Here is a 13,725-nt window from a genome sequence, read left to right as displayed (position 1 = left end):
TTCCCGTGCGGCTTCTGCAGCGCGTGGATGGGATTTGGATAAAATCCACAGCACGTATTTCAGTGTGAACCTGCACGGAAGCAGTTATTATAGCAGGTCTGCAACTTTCTAATATACCTTTTTTTTATTTTTTTATTTTTTATCATTTTTAAAAACTCTGGTTGCAGTCAGTGAATGGGAACATTCCTAAAAATAACATAATCCTTCACTAAGGACTGAGAAGTGATGTCCCCTACGTAAAGCGCTCCCGTGTTGACCTTCGCGTCATATGAGTGCGCCGTATTAACGGCGAGCAGGGCTGCTGTAATGGCGAAGGTTTTATGTTGTGGCGGTGGTCGCCATTATTTCTGTTCCGGCCGGCATCATTTTGGCATTTTACCTATCTGCGGCCAGGGAAGGACCTGACATTATGGGGCTGCTGCTTAGTACAAACCGATTGCACCGTCTGAGGAAATCCTGCTGCAGCGATGTGATCACGGACTTGTATGTGACATCCCGGTCTAAACCTTGGCGGAGCGCTGCAGCCATTGTGCGTCCGGTGACAGCCGCGCCGCCATCACCCTCTGTCGGCAGCCACCCTATTTTTAGTGTATTGCAATTCCACAGTTGTCAGCTCTGCAGAATGTAACGTCCTCGGAGCTGTCGCTACTAATGGCTCTCGGACAGAAACATGTCAGTCCAGCTGTAATGACACGGACGCGGCATAGAAAGCGGAGCACTCTGCGAGCTGGCCGGCTTCCATCTGCCAAGTGCCAGCAGTGACGCTGGATTTACACAGTCCCTCTCCAGCCTGACAGCTTTCAGTGCTGGACAGGGCCTGGCAGCAAACTTTCTGCAGATCTGATGACATCATCGGCTCTGATTACAGCTGGATTGGGGGATAGTGGCCGCAGTCGGTGATAATTAAGTGGCGACGATAAGGGATAAGCCGTCTTTAAGATCGTAAGATAAAGTATTTGCAATAGTTCGCCCACAAGACTTTACTACAGAGCCCCAGTGCACGAGTTCTGGAGACTATACAGGGAAGACACTCCGGTCTTACTGAAGGGGGTCTGGGAGCAGGAGGTTCCCTGTTACACCCACGGGGGACATTTACCGAAGATTTTACGCCACAATTGTGATGTCAAAGAGTCGCGTGTGAGCAATAATTATGAACTTTTGAGGCTTCTCTCCACTTTTTTGAAGTAGTGAGAAAAGGTACGGGGCTTAAAGGGAATCCGTCACCTGCTTTTCCCATTTTAAGCTGTCACCATCGCCATGTTCACTAAAGTACCTTGTTTCCTGCAGTCGTCGTCTTACTTTATTTCGTTTTGTCCTTTTGATTAAAAAAAAAAGCCCTTTTCATGATATGCTAATGAGGCTCCAAGGTGCCCAGAGGGGCGTTTTTTCCTATCTGGTGCCCACTGATGCCCCCCTGCAGTGCCCAGCCCGCCTTAACTTGAATCCCAAGAACGCCTCCTGATCCTCAAATAACCTCCCACGGCCCCGGCAAATGTTTCCGCCCCCTCCCCACGTCATCGTCTACCTTCTAGAAATGCCCCGTCCTTCTTCCTGTTGGCGGCCAGAAATCTCGCGCAGGCGCAGTACCGCCTGCGCGATCGTCAACCTCCTCAGGGCAACAGCGCTCAGATTACGTCACTGGGCTCGGCGCATGCCCAGTGAGACTTTTGAGGCTGTTGCCCTGAGGAGGGTGATGATCGCGCAGGCGCCCCTCTGCGCACCTTGGAGCCTCATTAGGATATCATAAAAAGGGCTTTTTTATCAAAAGGACAAAACGAAATAAAGTAAGACGACTGCAGGAAATAAGGTGCTTTAGTGAGCATGGCGATGGTGACCGCTTAAAATGGTAAAAGCAGGTGACGGATTCCCTTTAACACAGCGGCTGGGTTTACTATAACGCACCCTAGAAACCGGCGTCCGTTATAGCTGAAGTATACGTTAGCTCCCGGCTGGTGTAAACTTCAGACTGCCAGTCGCTATCGCTCTCTCGTTGTCAGATTCGGATGGAGGCTCTACAGTGACATCTACTGGAAGCAGCTGCAGATCCAGCAGCGCTCCTTCAATGTAAGTCAAGACGGATCCGTTTTGACTTAGACTTTTTTTGAATGAATAATGCAAACAGAGCGTTTGCATTATCAGTGCGGATCCGTCTGCGCAGATACAAGACGGCTCCGCACCAAACGCGAGTGTGAAAGTAGCCTATCTGTAACATAGCCAAAACGGATCCGTCTTGAACACCATTGAAAGTCAATGGAGGACGGATCTGGTTTCTGTTGTGCCAGATTGTGTCAGTGAAAACGGATCCGTCCTGGCACACAGTGTAAGTCAATGGGGACGTTTTCACGGTCAGGCAGACAACATGCATGTGGCAGCAGCACTCGTCTGTGCGCCTATTCTCTCACTATACAAAGTTGAGGCTGTGATCATATAATACAGAAATTAATCTAACGTAATAGGAAAAAACCACAACACGACAGCGATGATTTAAGGTCTGTGGAGTTCCAGCTGTATCAATAAATGACCCTATTATCCCGCTGTCTTAACGGTTTCAATGGCCGCCGCTTAGTAATTAACTGCTCGTTTTGCACTTTTTATCTTTTTTTCCCCCCAGTACTTCATAAGCTGCGCACCTGGTATCTGTCCGAGTGGTGAATCTCGTCGGTGGAGTGAGGTGAAGCCGTGGGCGATTCCCCTTCTCTCTTGATTGAAGCTGATAACAACACCGACTGCAGAATGAGACACAAGGGTTGGGGAGGCAGATGAAAGGTCAGGTAAAACGGCAAGAAATCAGAAAATTCCAAAGCTTTTATGTACTATTTTTGTGTGCGCCCTCCGCTCTATTGTGCCATTACACCTGCCAAAAGCAAAGCCCGTTTGATCATTTGTCAAAACTGAAGATCTTTGTTAACGCTGCCGGCGTCTCCCGGCTCAATGGGGTTGCGGGCGGCCAAGTGATCTTTCATGTAGCGTACCCATAAAAAAGCATTGATCGCAGGTTTGAATGCCATTAACTGGTACAGATTCTTGTAATTACAGGTCCCACACAGATTAAACTCTCCTCCCAGCCTTTTCCTCCAGGTTTTATCATAACTGAAACGAAGGTGCAGAATGTACCTCAGGAGGTGGAGGGAAAAAAACGCTGCAACAAAGCGAAAATCCATTCTCACCGACCATATTGCAATATTGTTTGGTGAAAAATGGTCCAGGAGGGCGAAAGTGAAATGTTATGTATTCAGCATTGAGCTCGGCCCTGGGAAGAGCGTCGGAGCCATTTATTCAGCATTCTTCCCCAGCACCATGGTGATGACCTCTGGAAAAAACAGGGCTAAACTAATCCCGGAGATGTCAATCTCCAGGCCTCTTCTACATGCGCTTGCAGTTTAGATTAATAAACTGTCTATTCTTAAATTGTGTGGAAAGCACTTCAATCCTAAATATCCAGCTCGCATGTTAAGTATGGCACAATTCATGCCAAGTCACACTCCCCTCAGCCTGGCCCAGAAAATTCTACTTCATTTGTGCTTCAGTCATCGGATGAGACGTGTTATGCGGTGAGGAGAGAAACATCAGGTGTTAAAGGGGGAGTCGGAATTAAGCCCAGGGCTCCGTGTTCTCACCTGGAACCGTTATAGGCTGTGTACCTACCTATGCTGCAGCGAAGTTGCAGTTTAAAAAGAATCTACCTTGCAAGTAGTGTTCAATAAAAATGTCCTATGTTTTCAGGTACGATGCGGACCTATGCATCTCCATGGTAACGGAGAACAAACGAACCCCGGGCAGTCTGATCCTTCAGTTGTACTCTCTTCCATCTGTCCCCTGCTTTTTCTTAATATAAATTTGGCATCAAAGCAGGAGGTTGGGGTCGGAGAGAAGGAAGTGCAGCATCAAACTACACCAGGTCTGCTTGTTGTCTGTTACTATGGAGACGCACAGCCCTGCACAGGAGCTGTATGCACAAACAGGAGCTTTTTAATGAGGACTGTTCTGAAAAATTGCTTCTGTTTTCATTGTACGCGCATTAAGCAAATACATCTTGTTTGTAGCCATGCCTAAGTCGCTATCACAGCCACAGAAGGTTTGGATCCGTTTTTAAATATTTTTTTTGTTGGTACAGTGTAGTTTCACACGTTAATCTTGGTTAAAAAAAAAAAAAAAAAAAACACTGGAGGATGATCCTAGAAATTAATTCAGAGACATGTAAAAAGTGTCAAGGGAGTCGAAAAAAGCTAAAAAGTTGCATATTTTTTAAGCCAGGAAACTCTAGTATATCCCCCAAAGGTCTTGGATGGAAGGAGAAGAGCGCAGGAGTAGATCTGTTTCTGGTAAAGCTGGGTGACGACCAGTGTGGCCACTATTACCCGTACACCTGGCTGGTTCTGTGTTAATACACTGCCCACTCGCCTGTCTAGCCGGAGTTTTGCAAAGTTGCGTAGTGATAATTGTAATGGCAGATACCCTAATACCTAAGAGGTTGGGGCAGTAGCCCCCACTTAACATCCATTTGAGGCACATGCTGTATGTAAAACATTGCGTTTAATTAGCATTTTAATACAAGAGAAAAAAAAAGAATAAATGCGTTTGTTAAAAAAAAATTAAAGACAAAAGTGAGAAAGAGTCGGCAGTAAATCATGGCTTCCCTTCTGTATCACTCATTAAAAATGGCCTTTTGTAAGGTAAAATTATCATTGTAAGCAATAAGATCTTAAAAAAAGTAATTCACGGCTTTCTCACCCTTTAATATGATAGCCGCCATCGGCTAATTTTTCCCTTAATGGCAACACAGCCATAAATTTATTGCGAGCGGGGCACTTTCCTCACCTCTTCACTCCTTATCCTGGCAGTGATGTCTCATCCGCTTCTGTCAGCGAGTGAGAGCGGACAAGTGACACTCGCCTTACACCGAACACTGAACTGTGCAAGTAGCCAGGATGTCAGATAGTCTGAGGGGCTATCTGCAGGAACTGGGGTCCTCGGAAACACCCCCCAGTATAACTACTGGAATACTGCCTCCTATGTACAAGAATATAACTACTATAATACTGCTCCTATGTACAAGAATATAACTACTATAATACTGCTCCTATGTACAAGAATATAACTACTATAATACTGCTCCTATGTACAAGAGTATAACTACTATAATACTGCCTCCTATGTACAAGAATATAACTACTATAATACTGCCTCCTATGTACAAGAATATAACTACTATAATACTGCTCCTATTTACAAGAATATAACTACTATAATACGCCTCCTATGTACAAGAATATAACTACTATAATACTGCCTCCTATGTACAAGAATATAACTACTATAATACTGCCTCCTATGTACAAGAATATAACTACTATAATACTGCTCCTATGTACAAGAATATAACTACTATAATACTGCTCCTATGTACAAGAATATAACTACTATAATACTGCCTCCTATGTACAAGAATATAACTACTATAATACTGCCTCCTATGTACAAGAATATAACTACTATAATACTGCCTCCTATGTACAAGAATATCACTACTATAATACTGCTCCTATGTACAAGAATATCACTACTATAATACTGCTCCTATGTACAAGAATATAACTACTATAATACTGCCTCCTATGTACAATAATATAACTATTATAATACTGTTCCTATGTACAAGAATATAACTACTATAATACTGCCTCCTATGTACAAGAATATAACTACTATAATACTGCCTCCTATGTACAAGAATATAACTACTATAATACTGCTCCTATGTACAAGAATATATCTACTATAATACTGCTCCTATGTACAAGAATATAACTACTATAATACTGCTCCTATGTACAAGAGTATAACTACTATAATACTGCCTCCTATGTACAAGAGTATAACTACTATAATACTGCCTCCTATGTACAAGAATATAACTACTATAATACTGCTCCTATGTACAAGAATATAACTACTATAATACTGCTCCTATGTACAAGAATATAACTACTATAATACTGCCTCCTATGTACAAGAATATAACTACTATAATACTGCTCCTATGTACAAGAATATAACTACTATAATACTGCTCCTATGTACAAGAATATAACTACTATAATACTGCCTCCTATGTACAAGAATATAACTACTATAATACTGCCTCCTATGTACAAGAATATAACTACTATAATACTGCCTCCTATGTACAAGAATATAACTACTATAATACTGCCTCCTATGTACAAGAATATAACTACTATAATACTGCCTCCTATGTACAAGAATAGAACTGCTATAATACTGCCTCCTATGTACAAGAATAGAACTGCTATAATACTGCCTCCTATGTACAAGAATAGAACTGCTATAATACTGCCTCCTATGTACAAGAATAGAACTGCTATAATACTGCCTCCTATGTACAGTAACTACTACTTTCTGCTCTCTCCACCTATGACCATCTCTGTGCGGTCTCTTCCATATCTTGATGCCTTTACTGTGTAACGCTGTAATTTTCAGTCTGTGTTGAAATGCAGCTTTAAGATAAAAGCAGGGCCGTCATTTTACACCATTAGGCAATGAGTTTTGGGTCCTTATAGCGGCAGCGCGGTGACGGCACATCCTTTCCTCATCCATCAGTGTCACCTGTCAGTGCAGCAGATAACCCTGTTTTTAGACGGCGATGGCTTGTTTTTATTTCGGCACAAAGTGTTTCCTGTGCGGAGGTTCGGGCTTTAACTCCTCTGTAAATAGGTGCTTATCACTTAACACAGGCGTGCCGCGCTGACATGTTCTGCCATCTTCCCCTCTAGCGGCGGCTGGAAGTGTTTCCAGTGATACTAATAGCTGTGATCATTTAGATGTACGCCGTGAGTAATGCGTCATGTCAGGAACACAGATGGCGGGTTTTATTTGCTTTTATATACATTTATTTCTTGCCTTTTCTTTGTGATTTCCCCAGGAGGACCCTTCACCTGCCGGATGACAGGCAGAGGGGACAGCCGCATACATACAGACGAGAAGCTCCCAGTCAATGCTAAGATTTTTAGTTGTTCTTTTTTGTGATTTTCTTTTTTTGTAGGAAAGTCCGACAACCAATATGGCCACCATTGCTCCTTCTTTAGGGGTTGTCACACATCTTTCCTAAAGTCCTGCATGGTATAGCTGCCTCGTTCTGTAGTAATGCAGCCCCGACGTTCAGGATTTTGGCATCTTCTGAAGCCGCTGTAATAGACTGGATTTTGGAAAGTTAAGATGATTAAGCAGGTAGTTGGTGTCTCCTGGAATTAGCCGCCATTGATTGGGATTTCTGTTCAGATGGTTGTCAGGAAGCATACGCTATATGGGAAACACTGCATCCATCTCACCACTAGCTTCATGTAGTGCCCAAGGTCTGGAGTCTGGGGCAGCTGTTGGTGTTATACGAGGTCTGTCTGGTGCCGACCATCGGAAAGCTGGGTGCTAACCAAGATGGCTGCTACAAAGGAGCCCTGGACATACATCTAGCCCAGCAGATGTACAGACTACACGGACATGCTGTCCATCCCATGGTACAGCCCCCCTCTGCTTACTGCTGTGCTGAAGGTCCTGGAGGCCTGGACATACCTCTAGCCCAGCAGATGTACACCCTATACGGACATACTGTTGGGTCTGTCCATCCCATGGTACAGCCCCCCTCTGCTTACTGCCATGCTGAAGGTCCTGGAGCCCTGGACATACCTCTAGCCCAGCAGATGTACACCCTATATGGACATTCTGTTGGGTCTGTCCATCCCATGGAACAGTCCCCCTCTGCTTACTGCCATGCTGAAGGTCCTGGAGGCCTGGACATACCTCTAGCCCAGCAGATGTACACCCTACACGGACATGCTGTTGGGTCTGTCCATCCCATGGTACAGCCCCCCTCTGCTTACTGCCGTGCTGTAGGTCCTGGAGCCCTGGACATACATCTAGCCCAGCAGATGTACACCCTACATGGACATGCTGTTGGGTCTGTCCATCCCATGGTACAGTCCCCCTCTGCTTACTGCCGTGCTGAAGGTCCTGGAGGCCTGGACATACATCTAGCCCAGCAGATGTACACCCTATACAGACATGCTGTTGGGTCTGTCCATCCCATGGTACAGTCCCCCTCTGCTTACTGCCATGCTGAAGGTCCTGGAGGCCTGGACATACCTCTAGCCCAGCAGATGTACACCCTACACGGACATGCTGTTGGGTCTGTCCATCCCATGGTACAGCCCCCCTCTGCTTACTGCTGTGCTGAAGGTCCTGGAGGCCTGGACATACATCTAGCCCAGCAGATGTACACCCTATACAGACATGCTGTTGGGTCTGTCCATCCCATGGTACAGCCCCCCTCTGCTTACTGCCATGCTGAAGGTCCTGGAGCCCTGGACATACCTCTAGCCCAGCAGATGTACACCCTATACGGACATACTGTTGGGTCTGTCCATCCCATGGTACAGCCCCCCTCTGCTTACTGCTGTGCTGAAGGTCCTGGAGGCCTGGACATACATCTAGCCCAGCAGATGTACACACTACACGGACATGCTGTTGGGTCTGTCCATCCCATGGTACAGCCCCCCTCTGCTTACTGCCGTGCTGTAGGTCCTGGAGCCCTGGACATACATCTAGCCCAGCAGATGTACACCCTACATGGACATGCTGTTGGGTCTGTCCATCCCATGGTACAGTCCCCCTCTGCTTACTGCCGTGCTGAAGGTCCTGGAGGCCTGGACATACATCTAGCCCAGCAGATGTACACCCTATACAGACATGCTGTTGGGTCTGTCCATCCCATGGTACAGCCCCCCTCTGCTTACTGCCATGCTGAAGGTCCTGGAGCCCTGGACATACCTCTAGCCCAGAAGATGTACACCCTACATGGACATGCTGTTGGGTCTGTCCATCCCATGGTACAGCCCCCCTTTTGCTTACTGCCATGCTGAAGGTCCTGGAGGCCTGGAGCTGCTGCTTCTACATCGATCATGGGGATTACTCTGTGCTGCCCCCTACAGTTGGGCACTGTGCTCTTGTATCTGGACAGCGGGCCGCTCTCTCTACAAGCATAGACTTCCCTCTGTGTCATGTTTACTTAAGGAGGGATAAAGAGCGACATGGAGGCTGACAGAAGACATCAGAGGACGTCAGAATCAAACGGCGTGAAGCCACTTGAAACAAAGCCTTTCCCCCATGTAAATAAGAAAGTTTGGAAATGGCTCAATACTCCAGACTGAGGATCTTCAAAGCCTCGTCTGATGCCCAGTGAAAGCGGCGATCCACAGGGAGTCACTTTTCATGATGGATTCTTGAACTTGGAGCTCTGCGGCCTTTAAGGAAGACAAAGGGGGAGCGGCGGACAGGCCTGTGGGGCTCAGCTGGGCCTTTCTGCTTAGTACTCGTCGGCCCTGTTTAATTCTGCCTCACGCAACAGATGAGGTTGTTTGTCAACTAAAATGGTTCCCTGCCAGGATCTGGGACCCTCTACAGAGCGCGCTCGGCTTCCCCCATTTTTTCTGGTTCCTATTAAAACACGTAGCTGCGGGCGTTCCTGGAGTCTGGAGCGATGATTCCTCAGTGATGGATGTCAGTCTGGATAATGTCACCGTCCGCACGGAGATGGGCAAATCCTTCACCTGAGAACTGGTTTATCAGAAATGTAAAAATATTCTGCGAGAGTAAAAAGAATTCTCTGCGTTTCTCTAATTACTGGGGGTCATTTCTTAGAGGAGCCGCCTGGAGTATGGATGTGATCAGCAGTTTATATACTGGACCTCGCGTCCACATTGTACAGCAGGTCCATTGTATGTAACTCCCTCCCCGCTTTCCCGAATCTCCCAGTCTATACAGTGTCCCTCCCTGTCGCTTCTACCAATATGGCCGCCGCCGCCTTTTCACGGTGATTCAGACAATTATCTTTTTTCTCATCGGAGCAGTCAGAAGGGGCAATATCCTGTGAAATTGCGCTAAAAGTAAATGAGACTTAACACTATCTTAATCCTTTCTGCTCTCGTGCTCGGATCCACTTAGTGATAGCAATCAGATGCTTTCTGTAATGGTGGCGATCTGCGCACGCTGACAAATCACCAGGGGAAAGTGGAGATATGGATCTAGAGAGGCTTAACCCCTGCTAAGCCGGAAAGAAGCTGACCTTCCATACACACTTGAGCCTCTTTCACACAACCATTTTCTTCCCCCCCCCCCCCCCCCCCGTTTACGGGCCGTTTTTTTCCTTCCGTATACGGAACCATTCCGTATGCATTCCGTTGAAAGATAGAACATGTCCTATTATTGCCAGAAAATCACGTTCCGTGGCTCCATTCAAGTCAATGGGTCCGCAAAAAAATCGGAACACCTATGGAAATGCATCTGTATGTATTCTGTATCCGTTCCGTTTTTGCGGAGCCATCTATTGAAAATTTTATGCCCAGCCCAAAATTTTATGTAATTGCTGTATATGCCATACGGAAAAACGGAACGGAAACAGAAAAAAAATGAACAACAGATCTGTGAAAAACGGACCACAAAACGCTGAAAGAGGCCTTAGGTGTAGAAGGATTGATTCCTTTCTTGTGGTTTGGCGGACCTCGACGTGTGGGACGCTCCGCCAAACCGTCATTAGATTTTATTATCAGCAGAGAAGTGGCGCAGGTTTCAGCACGGCGCCCGTCTCCTACACCTCGTATTTCTCCTTGCACGCTGGGCATAGAGTTATAAAGGTAAGAGGCTCACTCACCTTTGGCGTACCCGGTGTCATGGCGTCTTTCTGTGCGGAGTTCTTACTGCAGATAAAAGGAGCAGAGAAATAAATCAGTAAATCCGGCGCTATAACACGTAATTATGACACGTCTCCTACTATATGTCCCAGCCCCTACTGACTGCCATCACTGCTCATCTCTCCTGATCCCCCACATACACATGCATGCTTGGCTGAGGGGAGAAATCCACTGGCCTATCTTCTTGAGAAAGTCTAAGCACATTAGATGGTCATCTGATCCCACCGAAATAGGCAGCAATGGCCAGCCATTACATCATGAACGCAGGTGATGATGTCACAGCTGACAGTGCTGGGCTAGAAGCAATCCCTGGTCTATTGGCAGCTATCCGTAAACGCCATTCCCAGAGCAATACGCCTGAAATCTAATAACGTAAATCGCCCCATAAGACAGGTTACATTAGAAACAATTATACGTTGGAGGCGACCTCTCCAAACAGGATTGAGCGGTAATTTTTTTGCTTATTAAAGTAATCTTTCTGATGTAAATTCTCCGTCGAACATGCTGTGAACAGCAGCGGAAATAAATTATTTTTCCCTGATTCAATTTGTCAGGTCACAAAGCACCTGGAGCTCGGAAGGATCTGGAAATATTCGATGGTTGGTAGGAGCATTCGGAGCGGGCATGCCCCTGGTCGGACACATGTAGCCCCCTGGCCCTAATGAATGCCGGGAGGGAGGGGTATTTAATAACAGGATTGGTATGCGAGCCGGTAGTCGGGAGCCAGGGATGAGCAGGCAGCGAGCAGTAGACGGCGCGCTAAACAGATGCTTACAATAGAAGAAGACATATGAAATCAGATGTAGTCTGTATTAATATCCATGGGCGCATACACCACAGCCGCGCTCTCAAACGCTCCGCCGCCTCCTCTGACTCCGCACCAACACAAATACATTTTTATGAGACTTTTTAGGCGGTCGGCACATGAGATGTGACAGAAGAGACAATGTCGCTGTCATGTTCACTTTGTCGAGGGCACTTTCGTCCCGGATTATGAACAGCGGTGCTATGGTGGGCTGAGGGGGAGAAATTGAATTTGGTTCTCTTTAATGCTCCTTGATTTGGCAGATGGCTGGATGTGCTGAAATGAGAAGGGGAGAGGGGGGCCCCTACAGAAGCAACAAGCCTGTGTGGGCTAGCAGATGCCAGGTCCGGCTACCTGACTGAGGCTCTAAGCTGCTGTGCGGATTTCATTCCTCACTGGTGAAGCCTTGTCTGTCCATTCAGACCACCGCAGACTCCAACAGACCCTGCCTCTGAGCTGGGGTCGCTGGTCATAGGTGGAGAGGAAAACAGCAGCCGACAGTTCTGATAAGGATTTCAGACCACCGCAGACACCAACAGACACTGCCTCTGAGCTGGGGTCGCTGGTCATAGGTGGAGAGGAAAACAGCAGCCGACAGTTCTGATAAGGATTTCAGACCACCGCAGACTCCAACAGACCCTGCCTCTGAGCTGGGGTCGCTGAACATAGGTGGAGAGGAAAACAGCAGCCGACAGTTCTGATAAGGATTTCTGACTACCGCAGACACCAACAGACACTGCCTCTGAGCTGGGGTCGCTGGTCATAGGTGGAGAGGAAAACAGCAGCCGACAGTTCTGATAAGGATTTCAGACCACCGCAGACTCCAACGGACCCTGCCTCTGAGCTGGGGTCGCTGGTCATAGGTGGAGAGGAAAACAGCAGCCGACAGTTCTGATAAGGATTTCAGACCACCGCAGACACCAACAGACACTGCCTCTGAGCTGGGGTCGCTGGTCATAGGTGGAGAGGAAAACAGCAGCCGACAGTTCTGATAAGGATTTCAGACCACCGCAGACACCAACAGACACTGCCTCTGAGCTGGGGTCGCTGATCATAGGTGGAGAGGAAAAACAGCAGCCGACAGTTCTGATATGGATTTCAGACCACCGCAGACACCAACAGACACTGCCTCTGAGCTGGGGTCGCTGGTCATAGGTGGAGAGGAAAACAGCAGCCGACAGTTCTGATATGGATTTCAGACCACCGCAGACACCAACAGACACTGCCTCTGAGCTGGGGTCGCTGGTAATAGGTGGAGAGGAAAACAGCAGCCGACAGTTCTGATATGGATTTCAGACCACCGCAGACACCAACAGACACTGCCTCTGAGCTGGGGTCGCTGAACATAGGTGGACAGGAAAAACAGCAGCCGACAGTTCTGATAAGGATTTCAGACCACCGCAGACACCAACAGACACTGCCTCTGAGCTGGGGTCGCTGGTCATAGGTGGAGAGGAAAACAGCAGCCGACAGTTCTGATATGGATTTCAGACCACCGCAGACACCAACAGACACTGCCTCTGAGCTGGGGTCGCTGATCATAGGTGGAGAGGAAAACAGCAGCCGACAGTTCTGATATGGATTTCAGACCACCGCAGACACCAACAGACCCTGCCTCTGAGCTGGGGTCGCTGATCATAGGTGGAGAGGAAAACAGCAGCCGACAGTTCTGATATGGATTTCAGACCACCGCAGACACCAACAGACCCTGCCTCTGAGCTGGGGTCGCTGGTAATAGGTGGAGAGGAAAACAGCAGCCGACAGTTCTGATATGGATTTCAGACCACCGCAGACACCAACAGACCCTGCCTCTGAGCTGGGGTCGCTGATCATAGGTGGAGAGGAAAACAGCAGCCGACAGTTCTGATATGGATTTCAGACCACCGCAGACACCAACAGACACTGCCTCTGAGCTGGGGTCGCTGATCATAGGTGGAGAGGAAAACAGCAGCCGACAGTTCTGATATGGATTTCAGACCACCGCAGACACCAACAGACCCTGCCTCTGAGCTGGGGTCGCTGGTAATAGGTGGAGAGGAAAACAGCAGCCGACAGTTCTGATATGGATTTCAGACCACCGCAGACACCAACAGACACTGCCTCTGAGCTGGGGTCGCTGAACATAGGTGGACAGGAAAAACAGCAGCCGACAGTTCTGAT

The 13,725-nt window shown here is 47.4% G+C and overlaps 1 protein-coding gene across 3 annotated transcripts in view; it reads right to left on the bottom strand.

Moving 5' to 3' along the window:
- The window catches only part of RNF220 (ring finger protein 220), a 187,198-nt gene that overhangs the window by 43,238 nt on the left and 130,235 nt on the right, over positions 1 to 13,725 (bottom strand). For all 3 annotated transcript variants that reach the window (XM_044301093.1, XM_044301092.1, XM_044301094.1), the window contains 2 exons: positions 10,721 to 10,766; positions 2,631 to 2,726 (listed from right to left, as the gene is read on the bottom strand). In XM_044301093.1, coding sequence (XP_044157028.1) covers positions 2,631 to 2,726; positions 10,721 to 10,766 — 142 coding nt within the window. The remainder of the gene's footprint in view (positions 1 to 2,630; positions 2,727 to 10,720; positions 10,767 to 13,725) is intronic.

The sequence above is a fragment of the Bufo gargarizans genome, chromosome 7, assembly GCF_014858855.1.
Source record: "Bufo gargarizans isolate SCDJY-AF-19 chromosome 7, ASM1485885v1, whole genome shotgun sequence".
Taxonomy (NCBI): Eukaryota; Metazoa; Chordata; class Amphibia; order Anura; family Bufonidae; genus Bufo; species Bufo gargarizans.
The sequence above is the reverse complement of the archived record's forward strand: the minus strand, read 5'-3'. Positions and strand labels throughout refer to the sequence as shown.